The sequence below is a fragment of the Physeter macrocephalus genome, chromosome 2 (genome assembly GCF_002837175.3).
Source record: "Physeter macrocephalus isolate SW-GA chromosome 2, ASM283717v5, whole genome shotgun sequence".
Lineage (NCBI taxonomy): Eukaryota > Metazoa > Chordata > Mammalia > Artiodactyla > Physeteridae > Physeter > Physeter macrocephalus.
This window is the reverse complement of record NC_041215.1, coordinates 3,278,496-3,299,416: the sequence shown is the minus strand read 5'-3', so window position 1 is coordinate 3,299,416 and position 20,921 is coordinate 3,278,496. Positions and strand designations below refer to the sequence as shown.

At 41.5% G+C, this 20,921-nt stretch overlaps 1 protein-coding gene and 1 non-coding gene across 2 annotated transcripts; one reads left to right on the top strand and one right to left on the bottom strand.

Annotated features, from left to right (window-relative positions):
- The first annotated feature begins 12,004 nt into the window (after positions 1-12,004).
- On the top strand, positions 12,005-12,077 carry TRNAG-UCC (transfer RNA glycine (anticodon UCC)). Its single transcript has one exon. It is a non-coding gene; the product is annotated as a tRNA-Gly (tRNA).
- A 1,196-nt stretch (positions 12,078-13,273) lies between these two features.
- SMIM23 (small integral membrane protein 23) lies at positions 13,274-17,743 on the bottom strand. The gene is made up of 4 exons (XM_007130222.2): positions 17,667-17,743; positions 14,044-14,100; positions 13,558-13,621; positions 13,274-13,465 (listed from the first exon to the last, which is right to left on the bottom strand). Exons 1-4 carry the CDS (start codon positions 17,741-17,743, stop codon positions 13,274-13,276), a joined length of 390 nt encoding a protein of 129 aa, XP_007130284.2.
- Between the last annotated feature and the right edge of the window lie 3,178 nt (positions 17,744-20,921).

Below are 20,921 nucleotides of genomic sequence, written 5' to 3'. Positions count from 1 at the left end.
AGAATGCTGGTGAATGCAATGTTCAGCTCATACATAAATGTACCCATAGGTGCCTCACAGAGCACTTAAAACAGTGTTATGTAGACTCACAGAATCATATGTGATCATAGCCAATTCTAACTGGAAGAGTGCTCAGAGACCTGCTAATCTAGCTGTTTATTTACAATTGAGGAAACAGATATCCAGAGGGGGAAAGGACTGCCCAAGGTCACCATGAACTGGTGGTAGAGCTGGGCTAAGAACCAAGACACCCTGACTCCTGTCCCAGACTCTTTCCTCCAGGCCACCTGTCTTTAGGAGCCCCCATCACCAGTTTCTCTAAAGGTGATTTGGGGAAGGGATTTGAGCACCATGCAGGCACACTCCATGGTAAGTCCTGTTGATACAGTCAGCCCTCCACTATCCGCACGTTCTGCATCCACGGATATGGTGGGCCAACGATACTATGTCATTTTATATTGTAAGGGACTTGAGCATCTTTGGATTTTAGTATCTGCAGGGGTGTCCTGGAACCAATCCCCCGCAGACACCGAGGAATGATTTACTCCCTATCATATCTTGCTCAAGTTCATCCCTTCCCATCCTTTCCTACTGCGTTGGTGGGGGTGAGGAGGGAGTAGAGAGATAGAAAGTGAAACAGTTTGATCTGGATTCATTGTAGCTTGAGCTGTGGTAATTATTTGCTGACTTGTTGGATAAAGTCAAGTTAAAATGAAGCTAAAGAATGTTCTTTGACTACCATACGACCCCGCAGTCCCACTACTGGGCATATACCCTGAGAAAACCATAATTCAAAAAGAGTCATGTACCAAAATGTTCATTGCAGCTCTATTTACAATAGCCAGGACATGGAAGCAACCTAAGTGTCCATCAACAGATGAATGGATAAAGAAGATGTGGCACATATATACAATGGAATATTACTCAGCCATAAAAAGAAATGAAACTGAGTTATTTGTAATGAGGTGGATAGACCTGGAGTCTGTCATACAGAGTGAAGTAAGTCAGAAGGAGAAAAACAAATACCGTATGCTAACACATATATATACTGCCTCCTGATCATTACCCTCTAAAAGAAACCTATATTCTGACTTGTATCACTATAGATTAATTTTGCCTGATTCTGAAGTTCATGTGAATGGGTCACAGAGAACCGTATCTGACTTTCAGTCACATTATATCTGTGAGACTTATTCATGGTCTTGCATGTATTGGTTTGTTCTTTTTCACTGGATAGTATTGCATTGTATGAATGGAAAACTATTTATCCATTCTACCATGGATGAACTCTTGAATGGTTTCTAGTTTATAAGTATTAAAAATAATGTTGCTATGTTATTTTGGGACATGACTTTCGATACACACACACCTGCACACACACATACACACACATACTTCTGAGAGTCTACATTTGGAATAGAATTTTGGGTTCATAAAACATGTGTATGTTCAGCTTCACTAGGTCCTGCTAACAGTTTTCCAAAGCAGTTGTACGAATTTACACTCCTGCAGAAGTATGTGAGAGCGCCAGGAGCTCTTGGCAACACTTGGTATCAGTTTAAAAAAATGTAAACATCCTGATTTTAGGTGATAGTATCTCATTGTGGTTTTAATTAGGTTTTCATGAATAACTAATTGGCCCCTTGGGTATGCCCTTTTGTGAAGTGCCTGTTCAATGTTTTTCCCATGGGGAGGGGGATGGTGTCTGTCTTTTATTGATTTGTAGAAGTTCTTTATATATTCAGTATACACGTTCTTTGTAGGAGACATGAATTGCAAATGCCTTCTCCCCTTCTGTTTGTTCATTTAATCTTCTAATGATGTCTTTTGATGAACAGTATTTCTTAATTTTAAAATAGTCTAATTTACTAATCTTTTCCTTTATGTTTAGTGTTTATGTTTTGTTGAAGAAATCTTTGTCTATCCATAGCCATAAATATATACCCATGTTTTATTCTAGAAGCTTTATTGTTTTACTTTTCATATGTAGGTCCATGATTCACCTGAAATAGAATCTTGGGTGTGGTATGAGGTCAGAGTCAAGGTCCATATTTTCCATAAGTTTGTGCGGTTTATCTAGCACCATTTATTAGCAAGAGAGTTTGCCCCTGCTACACTGTAGTGGTATGTTTGCCATAAACTAGGTGACTGAATAGGTTTGGGTCTGATCAAATTTGTTATTCATGTCACTAAATCTTAGTATATCTATATTAATTTTATATCTGTATTATCAGTTACTGAGAGACATGTTTCTAAACATTGTGCTATGATTATGGATGTGGTTGTTTCTCCTTTTAATTCTTACGGTGTTTGAGGCTCCATTACTAAACTCATTTGAATTTAGGATTGTTACATGTTCCTGTTGAATTGACCCCTCTATAATTATGAATTGTTATTCTTTATGTCTAATAATACTTCTGGTCTTAATGTCTGTTTGATCTGATATTAGTAGACCTATACCTGCTTTTTAATATACCTATTTATTATTTTAGTATTTTTATAGATATGTTTTCTCATCCTTTTATTTTCAACCTTTCTGGGTCCTTATATTTGTGTCTCTTGTAAGCAACATGCATTTAAAAAAATTGAGATTAATCATCTTTCTGTTTTAATTGGAATATTTAATCCATTTACAGTTTTTGGCTCTTATGGATAAAGTTGCAATGAATTTTTTTTTTTTTTTTTTTTTTTTTGCTGTACGCAGGCCTCTCACTGTTGTGCCCGCTCCCGTTGCGGAGCACAGGCTCCGGACGCGCAGGCCCAGCGGCCATGGCTCACGGGCCTAGCCGCTCCGCGGCATGTGGGATCCTCCCGGACCGGGGCATGAACCCGTATCCCCTGCATCGGCAGGCGGACTCCCAACCACTGCGCCACCAGGGAAGCCCATGCATATTTTTATACAAGACTTTTTGTGAGTACATGCTCTTTTCTTGGGTAAACATCTAGGAATGAAATTGTTGAGTGATAGAGTTGGCATATAATTTTATTATTTTCAATGTTAATGAGGCATAAGTTATATACAGTAAAATAGATTTGAAGTATACAGTCCAATGAATTGCAACAAATGCAAACACCCATGTAAGCACCACCTCATATTAAGATATAGGTTATTCCCAACACTCCAGCAAGTTTCCTTGTACACCTTGCCTGAGATACCAACCTGATTTCTATCACCATAGTCTAGTTATTCATGGAATCAGACAATATATAGTCTTATATCTTGTTTATCTCAAGCAAGATAATGCTTCTGAGACTCACCCATGCTGTTCTATGTATCAGTAGTTCATTCTTTTATTTATGAATAGTATTCTGCTGTATGAATATAATCACAGTTTATTTATGGGCATTTGAGTTATTTCCAGTTGCTATCTTTTATGAATAAAGCTGCTACGCACATTTTTGTGCAAGGTTTTGTTTTTGCTTTTGTGTTTGAGTTTGTGGTTTTGTGTGTGTGTGGCCTCATTCATTTCATTCTTTTGGGTAAATACTTAGAATGGAATCATTAGGGCACAGTGTCTTATATGTGTATTTATAATAAACTGCCAAACTGATTTCCAAAGTGGTTTGCATAATATTATATCAGCAATGTATGAGATTTGCAGCTCCCTCCCCTCCTCTCCAATGTGGGATATCCCCCTGGTGTCTCATGGTGATTTTAATACACATGTCTCTGATGAGCAGTGATGTTGAGCACCTTCCTCATGCTTATTGTCCGTTCATAAATCTTCTTTCTGAAGTGTCTTTTCAAACCTATGGCACATTAAAAAAATTGGGTGGTTTATATTTTTCTTACTGATTTGTAGATCTTTATATATTCTGGATATAAGTCTTTTGTCAGGTATAGTATTGTGAATAATTTCTCCCCATCTATGGCTTTCCTTTCATTTTCTGAGTGCATTTGTTAATAATAGTGAATAGTTCTTTGAAGAAAAGAACTCCTTAAATACCCAACAATGTTATGCAGGACATGGGAATAACGCTGATGACATATGGTTGGATTTAAAAAGGAGGATACAGAATGATACTTGCAGTATGACTTTAACTATTTTAAAATATGCATTGAAAAAAAGGTGGAGGGAAACCCACAAAACATTGCTTTGGCTGACTCTGGGTAGTGAGGTTATGCTCTCCAGCATTTTTTTTTTTAATTGTGGCAAATACACGGAACTTAAAATTTACCATTTTCACCATTTTAAAGTGTACAATACAGTGACATTAAGTACACTTACAATGTTGTGCAACCATCACCCCTGTCTAATTCCATAACTTTTTCATCACCCCAAGTGGAAACCCTGTGCCTAGTAAGCATTCACTCCCAATTCCCCACTCCCACTGGCCCCTGGAAACCACCAATCTGCTTTCTGTCTCTATACACCTGTTATTTTTAAAAAATGTACATTTGTTTTACTTTTTCTGAATTTCTGCTAATGAGTGTGTGTTTTGATATGAGAAATAAAGCAGAAACCAAGAATAACAAAGGATGTCTAGAGAGGGGAACAAGTAAGTTGTACTGAGTGAGTCCTAAGCTCTGTGTCAGAGGGAGTGAGGCAGTAGAATTCATTTTGTGACAATAGCTAAGTGTGTTCAGCTGACTGCGCTGGGTACCCTTCTTGCCTGATTCCTCTCGTGTATATCTTGCCACCACCCTGACAGCCAGGTTCTAATATTATGTCCAATTTATCCGTGAAGCTGAATCTCCTCCCCTGGCCCCATTTTCTGTGACTGCTCCACCATACTGGGAGCGCCATATGGGCAGAGACCATGTTGCTTCTTGTTCTGTCCAGTATGGCTGCAGCTCATCCTTGTGGTCATTACGAGTTGTGGAGGAAATGAATGACTGTGTGCAAAAAGCGACTTTGCTGAGACTGGAGAATGAAACGAATCAGATGGATCTCGAGGGGTAGCCTCAGAGTCCAAGGCAGGCTGGGAGGAAGTGCAGCTCAGAGACCAAGTCTAGCCCTGAGAAAATATCTGAACGGTAGATTCATGAGGTCCCTTGTGGCCTTAATGACCAGGGCTGGAGGAAAGAAGTAATAGCAAGTGACATTTATACAACGTGTTACAGTTTACATCGCTCTTGCATGCGCATTACCTCATTTAATCCGGAAGGAGTGTAGGGTGGGGTTTCAGCACGTGGCCCCGGAATTTGCTTGTCTGAGTTTGCGTCCTGGCTCTACCACTTACTCTGTGACCCTGGAAGAGTTATGTACCCCGTGTTCCAGTTACCTTACGTGTGCAGTGAAGACACTGATAGTACCTGATGCATAGATTTGTTGTGATGATTAAATAAGGTAGGTGCTGCCCATAATGCATCTAGAATTGCTCCTGGAGCATAGTAAACACTAATTAAAAGTTGGCTGTTATGGGCTTCCCTGGTGGCGCAGTGGTTGAGTCCGCCTGCCGATGCAGGGGACGCGGGTTCGTGCCCCGGTCCGGGAAGATCCCACATGCCGCGGAGCGGCTGGGCCCGTGAGCCATGGCCGCCGGGCCTGCGCGTCCGGAGCCTGTGCTCCGCAACGGGAGAGGCCACAACAGTGAGAGGCCCGCGTACCACAAAAAAAAAAAAAAAGAAAAAAAAAAAAGTTGGCTGTTATTACTTAATCCTCTCAGTAGGCCCTGGAGATATGTAGACAAACCCCACTTTATGGGCAGCTCAGAAGGATGCAGTGACCTGTCTGAGGTCACAGTGCAGAGATGGGAGTGGAGAGGCAGGGTTTGGACCACATCTGTTTTACCCCAAAGCCCTGACCTTTCAGCTTCTTCATTTCACCTCCGTTGATGTGCACTTAGCCTGGGCTCACAGGCAGGAGAAGTAAATTCTGCTGTAGCTGGCCATGCACCAGGGTGTTAAAAAAGATCACTTGTCTTGTATAGAGCTCAGATCCACGTGAGGTAGGATAGCTGAGAAAGCACTTTACACCCTGTTGCTGGAGTGTGATGAAAATGAATTGCTGTTATTGGTACTTTAACATAGTATTAAAAAATTTTTCCTAGCACTGGTTTCCCCCATTCTGCTAATAGTACCCCGATTTCCCTTGGGGAACCACGGCTCCCCACCCCTCAGTCTGTGCTTAGGATTATCCCTGGCTAGAGAGATGGGTGTGTGAGCAGGTCCGGCCAATGCGAGCATTGCATCACTTCAGCCCCGAGGAGTAGCTCAGGAATGGTATGTGATCCAAACCGAGGGCCACCAGGCTCAAATGCAGGATTTCGAGCACAGCTCTCAGGGAAGAGGCATTTCTTTTCCTCCGGGGAGACGGAGAGGATGTGATCTAGCCTGGAGCTCCAGAAGCCATGCTGCCTCCACTGTGGGGACAGCATGCCTGAGGATGGGGCCAGCCCGGAGGCAAACGGGTGGGTGTGGGGGAGAGAGAGAGAGAGAGAGAGAGAGAGAGAGAGAGAGAGAGAGAGAGAGAGAGAGAGAAGGCCCAATGTCCCTGGATTTACTGTGTTTGGATCTACTTTTTTTTTTTGGACTTTTCTGTTATGCTTCCTTTTCTAAGCACCTACTAGCTTTCCTAGAACTATGCTTTACTGTCATCGTGTCCTCTTAGTGTCTCAACAGCTGCTCAAAAAAGTGTAGTAACACTGTATGACAGGGAGGGAAACTGAGGCTCTGAGTGATTTGGCCAAAGCACTCAGATAACTTGGGGCCTTCTGCTGAAGGCTCAGCCACTCGACTAAGAAGGCCAGCAGCACTGTTGGACTAAAGCTCTGTCCCTGCCCTAAGGCAAGAATGCTCCTCCTCCTGGAAATGTCACAACAGAAAGGATTTGGATGCCCCAAAAGACGTCTTCTTTGGTTCCATCCCTCAATTATCCTTCTGACAGCCAGATTTGAACCAAATTGGATTTAGTGCTTTTCACAATTTTGTTGAACAAATTTGTGGATTAAGGGAACAGATTAAATCCACTTTTTTATTTGACATCATCAAAAATATGACATGAAGACTGGAAATGAACCTTCCTGCTCTTGGAATAATTTCAATGGAGCCTGAGTCCCTCCTTCTTAAGGTTTTTTTTTTTTTTTTAAACCTTATTCTCACAAAGACCTTTGGGAAGCTGGTTCTAAATCTTACCTGAGACCTGAGATCTGACCCTTGGGTTTAGTTTGGGCCACAGTACCCATACCTGAGATGTGGTTCTAGCAGGAAGGGCCCCTCTCTGCCCCCACCCATCATTCATCTTTTCTTCCATTTCTCCCACGATTTCCTCTTGGCCATAGCTTAATTCAAATTTCAGCATTTTTCTATAACTGGACTAACAGATTTTCATGTTAGTGCCAATTCAAGCACCCTATCCCTTCTCTGAACTCTTAGTTAAGTCAATAAATACTTAACTCATTTGGCAATTAGTTAGGTGCCTTTGGCACTTCACCCAATGGCTTTTAAAACAAGCTAGATATTTCTTTTTTTCCATCTTTGTTTCTTGGCTTCATGGTAGACAGACCAACTATATCAGGGCAGGAAATACGATTTCTACTTCTCTATATGTGTACCTGACATGTAATATTTACTGCCTTCTAAATTTAATTGACATATGATTCCTTAACAATAAAAGGATAACTTTTCAAAGAGAGAAAGAGATTATCTTGGCTGGACTTAACGGAGGGGAGGCTGTAAAGCACATTGGGTTAGTGTGAAGGCTTTGATGCCAGATAGTGTGGGTTTGAATCCTGGCTCCCCATTTATTGATGATATGATTTTAACAATGATGTACTCTCTCCCTGCCTCAGTTTCCCCTCCCATAAACTGGAAATAACAATAGCACTTGACCAAGCCCCTAAAACAGGAATGCAGGAAGCATTTTCTAAATGTCAGCTATCACAATTTTATTATTTCTTCCCGATAATCATAATATGCTTATGAACTACTTATGGCTAACATACAGGTGGACTTTACCTTACCTAGGTTTTGTCTAGATTAGCAGATTCTTATCTTTAAAACATGAATTAACTGAATGATTGTGGTTTTTTTCCCCCATTATATAATATATATAAGGTGAAAGAACAGAAAGGCAGCTGACCAAATGCAATAAGACAAACAAATTAAAAAGTAGAATGAATCAGTGTTAGCCAAAGAGAAGAGCCTGAGGGAGCATTAGGAAGGCTGCCAAATCTATTAAGTAAAAGAGAGATAAGGGAGAGAACCATCAATTACAATTAATTATAAGTTTTTAACTGTTGTAATGCTGACCTCATGCTCCAGGTGCCTGAGACAAAGGAAAGAAATGTGGATACCTGAGTGGTCATGACATTTTTCCAACTGGCCACTTTCCCCTTAACCAGACCAAGCCTGTCTCTTCCATCTTGCCCTCGTGGGCTACCTGGGTCAAAACCTGACTCATGGCTCAGGTTCCTCCTTGCTGAAAAGAGAGGAAGTCCTGAGGCCTGGAAAATAGCTTTCTAGACTCTTCTCCCACATTCTCATCCATCAGCAGGTCCCGCTGAATACATTATCAGAATGTTTCCTGATTCTGCGCACTTTTCCCCCACGCCAAGGCTTCATTTCTACCTGGAACTACAGTGATTTGCTAAGTGGTCTCGTTTCTACTATTTATTATTCTCTGAAATTGCCTTGTCCTGACTTTTCTACTTGTTTCTTTCATTTGTTTTCACCGTTAGCCTATAAACGTCTCATTCATCAGTGGCTGGCACATGTGTGGTCCAATCGATACTTTTTTCTTTTTAAAAAAATTTTTATTGGAGTATGGTTGATTTACAATGTTGTGTTAGTTTCAGGTGTACAGCAAAGTGAATCAGTTATATATGTACATATATCCATTCTTTTTTAGATTCTTTTCCCATATAGGTTATTACAAAATATTGAGTAGAGTTCCTTGTGCTATACAGTAGGTCCTTGTTGGTTATCTATTTTATATATAGTATTGTGTATATGTTTTTTTTTTTTTTTGCCATGCCATGCAGCATGCAGGATCTTAGTTCCCCGACCAGGGGTCGAACCCGTGCCCCCTTCATTGGACCACCAGGGAAGTCCCTCGTAGTGTGTATATCTTAATCACAATCTTGATTGAATGGAAGGAGCTGGGAAGAGTTTCCTTCTTTCTTTCTTTCTTTCTTTTTTAAATTGGCGTATAGTTGATTTACAATGTTGTGTTAGTTTCAGGTGTACAGCGCGGTGATTCAGATATATATTCTTTTTCATATTCTTTTCCCTTGTAGGTTATTAGAAAATATTGAGTATTGTTCCCTGTGCTATACAGTAGGTCCCTGTTGGTTATCTATTTTCTATATAGTAGTGTGTATATGTTAATCCCAAACTCCTAATTTACCCCTCCTCCCATTTCACCTTTGGTAACCATAAGTTTGTTTTCTATGTCTGTGGGTATATTTCTGTTTTGTGAATAAGTTTGTATCATTTTTTAAAGATTCTGCATATAAGCGATATCATATGATATTTGTCTTTGTCTAACTTACTTCACTTAGTAAGTATGGTAATCTCTAGATCCATCCATGTTGCTGCAAATGGCATTATTTCATTCTTTTTTATGGCTGAGTATTATTCCACTGTCTGTATATATATATACACACACACACACTACATTTTCTTTATCCATTCATCTGTTGAAGGACATTTAGGTTGCTTCCATATCTTGGCTATTGTAAATAGTGTTGCTATGAACACTGGGGTATATGTATCTGTTCGAATTATGGTTTGCTCTGGATATATGCCTAGGGGTGGGATTACTGGATCATATGCTAACTCTATTTTTAGTTTTTTAAGGAATCTCCATACTGTTTTCCATAGTGGCTGCACCAATTTACATTCCCACTAACAGTGCAAGAGGGTTCCCTTTTCTCCACATCCTCTCCAGCCTTTATTATTTGTAGACTTTTTGGCGATGGCCATTCTGACCAGTGTGAGGTGGTACCTCATTGTAGCTTTGATTTGCATTTCTCTAATAATTAGTGATGTTGAGCATTTTTTCATGTGACTGTTGGCTATCTGTATGTCTTCTTTGGAGAAATGTAGAGTTGCCTTCTTAAGGAAAAGACTTTTTCTCTTCTCAAGGGAAATCCATTCTGTAGATATGAAAGTGGGCCCCTTAATAGGTTTACTGGGCAACATTTTGCTAAAATCATTCAAATTATAAGACTTCAAAGTTATAGAAGGTAGTCATACTCTTATTTTTAAGTGTGTCATTTGTATTTTTCACACCCAGGAAGTGAAGGCAGAGAGTTAAATCTTCTCTATTTGGGCTGCCCCATGCATCTATGTGGTTCTGGTGGTCAAGCCCCTCCCACCTCATTCTCAGCAATTGTGTTCAGCCTTTGAATGTTTGTCTCACACAATTCTGCTTCTCTGATATAGATTCTTGGGGCTCCAGGTACAAGGGTTGCCGTCACTCTCTCTGCCACGTTTTGACCCCATTGGGAAATGTAAATCAGGTCATCACATGTGGTCCAAAGCCTCTTGTCAGGAAGGGGCCCAGGCTGTTTCTTGTATGAGCAGCTTTGTTCTGGAGCACCTGATTCTCCCCAAGCTCACTCAATCCAAAGGCTGCCTGGCACAGAGTCTGGCTCAGCACCAGAAGCTCCAGTGAATGAGATGGGCCAATTGTATCCCATCCACTCCCCCTAGAGTCTGACCTGGGAAATACGGGCAGAATCACATGGTCGATAGAAGTTAGAAGGTCATGAGGAAGAGAGAGGCCTGTGAGACTAGGACTGAATCAGAGTTATGAGGATTCAGAAGCAGAAGCATAGAGCTCAAGAAGGGATACAATACACAGAGTGGAGGGCAAGGAAGCCACTGGAAGCAGAAGAGATGGAGCAGTCACACAAAGGGAAACAGAGACCCGGAGAAAGGCAAGGTAAAGGTGGAACACTGGAGAGAACCCAGATTCTTGCAGCGAGGGCTCCTGGAGTGCCTTGGTGGATACCTTGGATTCATAAAGACCTTCCTGTTCCAGTCTCCACCATCCCGTGTCGTGGTATGCCCTCGATTCCTGTGAGGTCCTGGTTCCCTTGTTGGGCCTCATGGCCTGAGCCACCCTGAAGGGCTCACTGTTCTTTATGGGCTCACAAAGCAGGAAACCAACAGTAACCACCGTCAGTGGGTCCCTATTAGGCACTTTGTGTCGGGGGGGAGGGGAGGATGAGTGGCATCCAAGAGCTTTCAGGGGACTAACTCCTCAAAGGCTCTGGTAATGTCCACGGGGGTGGTCCCATTCCTCAAGGATCTAGGCTCTGCTTTCTTTTTTTTCATGTATCCCCCAAATTACATATATAAACACCTAAACTGTCTTTTATATATAACAAAATATGTAAGTACATATAATATATAAGTATTCTATAAACACATACATATATATTACAGATACAGTAGAATTACAACTTGGTTTAAAGTCTAAAGTGTGTCTTAGGCTTAATTGTATATTGTATATTGTCAAATTTACGCCTGAGAACCCTTTAAAGTACCCATAGAACATACATGATATACGTGATTTTGGATTTATAACTACAACTTGTATGGTAATAGTAAACATGAACACCAGGAAATATCAATCAACCCCTTCCTGTAGAACTCTTGCTGAAATAGCTGCAAATGAGAAAAAACAGATTCTGGTTCCCACCCCCAGGCAAACTGTGACCATAACTTGCAAAGACTTTTTCCAACCCAAATGACAATTGATTCATTCCTTCTGGCAAACGGATTGCTGTGACGTTCCCTGTAAGTCAGATATCCTCTGAGATTATTTTAAATGGAACCCTCAAGACTTTTCAAAGATTTGAGGTGGTCCTAATAATTGGCAGATATATAACAATTCCATTAAAATAAAAAAACAAAAAAGTCATAAGAAGGGGAAATACATAACCTAAAGAAGTGAGGCTAATATAATTCCTATAATGGACAACTGAACTCTGAGTTTCCTGGAAGTCAAGGGAAAAAGGGAAAATCCTAGACAAGCATTCTCATTGCTTAATAAAAATAATCAAAAGAGAGAGGTTTTCTCTTGGCACTATTTTTAAAAAATTAGGGAATTCCCTGGTGGTCCAGTGGTTAGGACTCTGTGCTTCCACTGCAGGGGGCACAGGTTCGATCCCTGGTTAGGGAACTAAGATCCCACAAGCTGTGCTGTGCAGATGGCCAAAAAGAAAAAAATTAAAAGTCACTCATAATTTCATCATAGTGATATTGTTATTTTTGCTTGTATACACTGTATTCCAGTCCCCGTCTGCAAGCAAAATAATAGGTAATTTTATTTAAAAAAATATTTGAATAGGCAAAACATTCACATAGTTTGAAAATAGGAAAGTGTCAAAAGTAAACAATGGAAAGTTTCCCTCCCGTCCTTGTCATAAATTTGCCCCGGTTCAACTCCCTTCAAGCTCCCCTTGTTTTGTATCCATCTAGAGTTTTTATGCGTATTCAATCACAACTTCGTCATCAACATATCTTTCAGGCTTTTCCATATCAGTAGGAAAGCCTCCTCTTCTTTCTCTTTCATAGCTACAGGGTATCTCATTGTTTGGATGTACTTACCAGTGCCCTTCTGATATCATTTTCATTTGGATTGTTCCTTTTTTTTTTTGCTATTAGAAGCAAAGTATGTAACTTCACAATGTGCATATATTGATACATATGATAAATCGCTGAAGTTGATTGCTGGGTCAAGGGATAAATGCATTTGTGAATTTGATAGCTCTCACCAAATTGCCCTCCAGAAGGGTTCTGGAAACTTACGCTTCTACCAGCAGTGTCAGAAGGTTGAGTTGTCACATACCATCTGTATACTCTACACCCAGCATCCTCCTGCTGACTTCCAAGGAGGAAGAAAGAAGGAATGTGAAAAAGGAAGAACTGTTTATCAGGTACCTACTATATGCCAGACATACACGATATATACACGTTTGATCCTCAATGTAACCCTGTGAGGCAAAGTTTGTTTCCCTGATTCTTATTAATGAGATATTTTGTTGCAGAGAGGTTGAGGAATTTTGCACAGTGACTCAAGTAAAGTGGAAGAGAAGGGTCCTGACCCTGTGGCTGGCTCTGAGGCTGGTGTTAGTTCCTGTGCACCAGAGTCCTGCTACAAGTGATGGTACCTCAGCAGAGCCTGGTGTCTTCCTGACCTGATTTCAGCTTTCATGGACCAGCAGTGGTGACAACAGAGTTCTCAGTGTCTCAACTACTTTATTTTCTTGGCTGCCCTACACTTCAAGTGTCACAGCTCAGCCCTACTTAGAGGAACCCCTGGGAATCTTTGCCCCCTTCCACTTGGCCTCCTGCCCAGGTCCCAGCCCTGGCCCCTCACAAGTGATTTTTTAGGGTGGCGCCGGGCTCCTCTGGGTACCCGTCTCCCAGGAGGGCATCCAGCCACTCCTCCAGGTCTCGCACCTCTTTCTCTAGCTTCTCCGTGAAAACATGCAAGTTCTCCTTCAACCAGGTCCTGATGACCTTGATTGGCTCTTCTGAGGGGTCATCGGTCTGGTATTCAAACACCTGAAAGGCAGACACTCACATTGCATCTTGAGCCTTTTCATGTCGACCTACCCTTGCCAATGGTTTCTGAAAGTTCCCGGAGAATGTGTTACCTGGGAAGTCTTAGGATTCTGGGCATAGTTACATTCTCTGATTCTTTCTGACACCTCCCAACCTCTCCGTGAAACAGGCACAAACACCACCTCTTTTTTTTTTTTTTTTTTTTTCTCTGATGTGGGCCTCTCACTGTCGTGGCCTCTCCCATTGCGGAGCACAGGCTCCGGACGCGCAGGCTCAGCGGCCATGGCTCACGGGCCCAGCCGCTCCTCGGCATGTGGGATCTTCCCGGACCGGGGCACGAACCCGCGTCCCCTGCATCGGCAGGCGGATTCTCAACCAGTGCGCCACCAGGGAAGCCCACACCACCTCTTAATAAGGGAAAGGAGAGTGAGTTGCAATAAACTCGGTTGATCATCCCAATGGGATGAAGGGGATGGGAGAAGGCAAGCTGTGGAGGCCCCCTTGGCATGCAGCCATCTCCAGAATATGCTCCTGACTCCGTGTGGACTTGGCTCCTTCCTCCTCAGATCCCAGAATGCTCACCTGATATTCCTGCGCCCACATATAGCACCAAGATCAGCAACGCCAACAGTGTCCGGGGGCAAGAAGAGAAGGAGGGAGGAGGTGAATTTCTGGAGGGTGTACGTGCCTTCCCTGTTTCCCTCACAGAGGGCTAGGCATGGGGCTGCTATAAGATCATGGTTAGAGCTTCACTTTCTCCTAATTATCTAAGTCACGTGTACTTACTACAAAACCCGCAAATATTGCAGAATTAGATAACATGGCAACTTACTGACTTTGCATTGGTGTTTTCCCTCCTTTCTCCCTGCTGAGAAGGAAGGCCCACCTCTATCCTCATTCCTTGCCTTGCTTTTGCATTTTTTCTTTTAAATGATCTTTAAAAGGAGTTGACTTTATTGAGGTATAATTCACATACAATAAAATGCACATTTTACATGTACAGTTTGATGAGTTTTGACAAATGTCTATGCTTGTGGACTACCACTCCAATCTAGATGTAGAACATTTCCATCATCCTAGAAAGTTCCTTTATGTGCTTTTGCGGCCAACTCCCTCTTTACCAACCCCCTCCACCCCCCCGCCATAGGGAACCGCTTATCTGCTCTCTGTCACTGTGGAGCTGTTTTGCCTGTTCTGTAACTTCACATCAATGAAACCATATTATATACTTTTCTGTTGAGCTACTTTTACTCAACATAATGCTTCTGAGATGTCTCCATGTTTTCATGTTCGAGGTTATTGATGAGTAATATTATATTGTATGAATAGAGAATATATATGTGTGTGTGTATGTCTGTACATATATGTGTGCTCTCAAATGGATGCCTGGGATCTTAAGGAGTTTCATGGTTCTAGCTGGATCAGAATTCCATCCACCTCCAGCACTGCTGGACTTCCAGTATCTCTGCTCTAAACCCCATAGCAGCTGCTGTCTGGTAAGCCATGGGTAATCTAATCCTTTGCATGCAGCCCACAGCCAAGAAGTCATGGAGATCCCTGCCTGGGCTTTCGGGGTCCTCTCAACACCCAGCTCTTCTTCCTCTCCAATGCCTTGCCCTGTGGAGTCCAGCTGCTTCAGTTGCACAGACTCTCTGCAGCTCAGCAGGACTGCTGGGCTCTGTTCGCCCTCTAACTCTTGGTGCAGCCGTCGTTGGAAAAGAGTTGAGGCAATCACCAGTTTTCTTTTCTCAGGGGTTGCACTTTTGTGCTGTCTGCTGCCCTCACTGGAAAATAGTTGCTTCATTTATTTTGTCAATTTCATGGCTGCTTACAATGAATGGGAGGGCTAGTTTAGCCCCAGTTACTGTGTTAAGGCTGCAATTGGAAGTCTACCTCTTGGGCTTTGGGTGCAGGAATGAAACGGCTGCCTGAAGACAACATTGCTCCCTGGAGCTTGGGTCAGTCCAAGACCATTTAGGAGATTCTGATGGGTGTGCCAGGATCAGGAGGGGAGAAAACTGAGAGCCTTTTGGAGAGGTGGGAGAAGATAGAGGAGGAATCTGAGTCTGGGAGGGGCCCGGTACCCTCACCTGGGTGGCCTCGTGGTGTGGCTGGGAGGTCTTAGCACAGGGAATTCAAAGACAACTTCTTTCAACAGACAATGTGAGTTGGGACAGTGATGGTGTCAGGGGTAAACAAAAGTGGAGAGAGGATTAAGGTGGACACAGTAGTGACCGACATTGACTTTCTCCCCACCTCGCTGGATGTGGGCTGAGCCAGATTTAAACTGACTTGAGATAGTACATTTCTTATGTACCTGTCTTGGTGAAGCAAGATTTAGACTGGCTACCACAAACAAAGAAGATAAGACATTTGCATAATTTGTCGCTTCCCTGGATAGCTTTTCAAAAATATATACTAGCAACTATATTATTATTAACTTTAAAAAAAAAGTAAAAATTAATTACATAGCAGCAACATGACTGAGTCTCTCACACGCACTAGGAGTGAAAAAAGCCAGTCATGAAGGGACACACTGTTTGATTCCATTCCCATGAAATTCAGGGACATACAAAACTCATCTGTGCTGATAGAACTCAGAATTGTGGTTATGGAGTGTGAGCTGGGAGGGGCCTTGGAGGAACCTTGGACATGCTCTATAGCTTGATCTGGGTAGCAACTTCCTGGGTGTGGACACCCAATGTGAAATCATTGTACATTTCAGATTAGGGCACTTTTTAAATTTCTTAACAATATTCCCTGAGACTCTCTTTATGTAAGACACATAGAACTGACTTATTCTTTATAACGGCTGATGAACATTCTGTGGTCTGAAAGCTCTTCTATTTCTTTAACCACTTCTCTGTCAATGTGCTTTACAGGATGGTATCTTCACCAGCATACTTGCTGCTATTTGTGTGTGTGTGTGTGTGTGTGTTTGTGTGCAGGGTGGAGACAAAGGCAGGGAACAGGGACTAAGATTGAGTTTTAGTCCTTCTCTTGTGCTGTTGTGGGGCCCGAGCCAAATCATTTTCTTCTCTCTGAGCCTCAGTTTCTTCACCTGTAAAGTGGATTTTGATATATGCTGAAAGGTCTTTCAAAAAGGCAAGGTGGGGACTCTGTCATCGAATTGATTTGGGAAATGCTGTGGTAAACAAAGTCATGTGGATTTCCTTACCGCAGGACTTGTCAGAGCCTTCATTATGTGAACGAGCTGTGTAAATCTCCAAGAAGGGAACGAGGGTATCAGCATTCCCCAAACCACAGAACATTTTAAATGACTTTTCTAAAAGGAGCATTCCTGGGGTTTGAGATTCGTGGGACACTTTTTTAGCAACAGCTGCAGCATAATGGGAGCCCCGCAAAGTCCAGCATAAAGGAAGCATTGGAACGTGTATTAAATGTATGAGTGAACAAATCTTTTGAAAACATATATAGGTCAGTCATGTATCGCTCTCCTTAAAACCCTTCAATGGCTTCTTACTAATCTCAGAATAAAATCCCACCCCTTTCCACAGTGTGCAAGGCCCAGATGACCATCCCAGCCTCCTCTTACATCCTTCCCTCAGTTCTCCACCTGGGAGGCAGTGGAGTGCAGGGTCACCTTGCTCAGGGTTCTGGAATCAGATGGCCCTGGCTTCAAATCCCAGTATGTCCCTGCTGTCTGGCCTTTTGCCTTTCCTACCTCAGCTTACCCATTTGTGAATGAGGCTGCTAGTAATTGCTTCTCGGGAATGTCATGAAAGAGAGAGGGTTAGAAGCACCAGGCTGTGCACATAAGTGCTAACATTTTCCATTTTGACAAAATCCTATGTGAGGTTTGAATTTCAGCCCTAAGAACAAAAGCTCCAGGACCTCTCCAATTCAGGTGTATTATCCTATTTATTTCAGTTCATTCATTCATTCAGCACCTGTTATGTACCAACCAGTATTCTAGGCACTAGGAATACAGCAGGAAGCTAAATAAAAATCCCAGCCCTCCTGGAGCGTACCTTCTGCTGGCAGTGTGGAGAATTAAATAAGAGTGTCAGTAATGACTTCTAGAAGAAGCTCCTGAGCCCTGCTGTGTTCCACCAGGTTGGGATCTAGGGAGAGTAGGGCTGAAAGCCCGTTCCTGACTTTGAGGGCCTTACAGTCTGCCTAGAGTGTCAAATGGAGTCCAGATGGGAGGAAAGCCATGTACACCTGGTCTGGCCTCACCTGTTTCTTGTCCTCAGAGTGACCTCCCCTTCTCTCAGCTGCCACTCGCCTCCTGCTGCCCACCTGTTGGATCACCATGATCTCAGGTCAGGCTGCCTGGGTGGAACAGGGTACCCTCACCTCCCCGGCCTCTGGTCACCAAGCATCTCTCAAGCCATGAATTCTGATGTCACAGAAGGTGGGGACAGTCAGGCCCCCACTCTGCACCACCCTGGTGTTTAGCCCCAACTTGTTTTTCATATAAGTGTAAAAAACAAAGGCCAGAAAGAGATACACCAAAAGATTTTATTTCAGGATGGTGATTTTTCTGATCCTTTTTCTTCTGTTTTCAAATTTTTTTATAAGATGCAAGTCTTTAAATAAAAAAACAATAAAATATCTTTAACTGAATTTATTGAGATAATTGTAGATTCACATGCAGTTGTAAGAAATGGTATAGGAGATCCTGGGTACCCTTTACTCAGTTTCCACTGATGGTAACATAGGCTCTTGCCATGGATACAATCTATCAATCTTATTAAAATCTCCCCAGTTCCACTTGTATTCATTTGTGCGTGTATTTAATTCTAAATAATTCTGTTACATGGCTAGATTTGGGTATCCACCACTACAGTCATGATACAGAAGAATTCCCAAACCACAGGGCTCTGTGTTGCCATTTGATCCCCACCCCCCGCCCCCCACTGTCTCTCATTCCTGGCAACCACTGATCTGTTGTCTATTTCTAAAATTTTATCTTTTCAAAAATGTCGTATCAATGGAATCAAATAGTCTGTGACTTTTGGAGACTGGCTTTTTGGTACTTAGCATAATTCCCTGGAAATTCGTCCTGATTATCCTGCATCGGTAGTTTGTCCCTCTTTTTTTGTGGGTAGTATTTCATGGCAGGGATGTGCCACAGTTTACCAGCCACCCACTGAAAGACATCTGGGCTGTTTCCAGGTTTTGGCTTTTATGAGTAAAGCTAATATGGGCTTTCTTGTATAGGCATACCTTGTTTTACTGCACTTCGTAGATACTGCATTTTTTACAAATTGAAGTTTTGTGGTAACCCTGCATGGAGCAACAGCATTTGCTCATTTCATGTCTTTGTGTCACATTTTGGTAATTCTTGCCATATTTCAAATTTTTTCACTCTTATTATGTTTGTTATGGTGATCTGTGGTCAGTGATCTTTGATGTTACTACCACAACTCCCTGAAGGCTCAGATGATGGTTAGCATTTTTAGCAGTAAAGTATTTTTAATTAGGGTATGCACATCATTTTAGACATAATGCTATTGCACATTTAATAGACTACAGTATAGTGTAAACATAACTTTTATGTGTGCTGAGAAAGCAAAAAAATCGTGTGACTCGCTTTATTAGGATATTCACTTTATTGTGGTGGTCTGGAACAAATATCTCCGAGGTATGCCAGTACAGGTTTTTGTGTGAACCTAAGTTTTTATTTCTCTGGGATGTGTAAGAGGACAATTGCTGGATTATGTGGTAATTGCATGATAATTTTATAAGACACTGTCAAATTATTTCCTAGAGTGGCTGTACCATTTTACATTCTCATCAGCGATATAGGAACAATACAGTCTCTCCTCATACTCCCTAGCATTGGTGTTTTCATTATTTATTTTAGACATTTTAGTAGGTATATAGTGATGTCTCATTGTGGTTTGGATTTGCATTTTTTTGATATCTAATTATGTTGAACATCTTCTCATGTGCTTTTTGGCCATCTGTATCTCCTCCTCAGTGAAACGTCTGTTCACATCTTCTGCTCATTTTCTAATTGGATTGGTTTTTTTACAGTTAAGTGTTGAGCGTTCTTTGTATATTTCAGATACTAGATGGATGTATGGTTTGTAAATATTTTCTCCCAGTCTGTAGCTTGTCTCTTCATCTGCTTCACATGGACTTTTGCAGAGAAAAAGGTTTTAATTTTGTTGATGTTCAACTTATCAATTTTTTTCTTTTGTGAATCATGGGTTTTGGTGTCAAATCTAAGAACTCTTCACTAGCCCTAGAAACAGAAGATTTTCTCCTATTTTAAAAAAGTTTTATAGTTTTATGCTTCACCTTCCAGTCCATGATATGTTTGGAGTTAATTTTTGTATAAGGTGTCAAGTTTGGATCAAGGTTCATTTTTTTGCCTGTGGATGTCCATTTGCTCCAGCACCATTTGTTGAAAATGGTTTCATTTCTCCTTTGAATTTCTTTTGCATCTCTGTCAAAAATAAGCTGAACATATTTGAGTGGGTCTATTTCTGGTTCTCTGCTCTGCTTCATTGATCTATGTATTCATCCCCACACCAACACCAACTGTCCTGATTATAACTATACAGTAAGCCTTAATATTGAGTAGAGTGATTTCTCCCACTTTGTTTTTGTCAAGATTATTTCCAGCACTTCTAGGGCCTAAGCCTTTCCATATACACTTTAGAATAAGATGTCTATATCTACAAAAACAAAACAAAACAAAACCTTGCTAGCTGGAATTTTGACAGGAATTGCATTAAACCTACAGATCTCTTGGGGGAGAACTGTCATCTTTACTATGCTGTGTCTTCCAATCCATGAACGTGGTATGCCTTACCATTGATTTAGGTTTTCTCTGATCAGCATTTTGTAGTTTTCAGCATACAGATCCTATATGTGTTTTAAGTGTATATTTAAATGTTTCATTTACTTTGCACTCCCCTCATATTTTAAAAGCCTCCATCTACCAAAGGAATTTCATGTGTTAAGAAATCATTAATTTTCAACATCTTGGTGATCTAAGTTTCCCAAAGTGTCACATACAAAGTTCCTGATTAGCACCCAGATAACTTTTATTCATTGAACACCTACTGTATGCTAGGCATTTCACTACTTTATTTATTACATCTTCTCCAGGCTATAATTCTGTATATAGTTGGGGATTAAGTCTGTTTTACTAGCCATTGTATCTCTAAATCCCATTATGCAGCCTGTTACATACTAACTGTTCAGTAAAAATATTTGTTGAATGGATGAATAATGAACAACTTCAAAATGTGGGTTCTGAGAGGCCCTGAGCTATGTCTGGTGAATACATTTTTGTATTTATAGTACTTGGATCAGAAAACATTTGTTGAATGAGGAAAGCAGGTTGTATGATTTTAATTTTACCAATGAAGAAGCTGAGGCCCAGGGTAGCCGAGGAAGGATATTCTCCATAGTAGCTGTCACGTGCTGAGTTATCAACTCTCTTCCAGACCTCTGTTAAGTGCGTTCCATACAT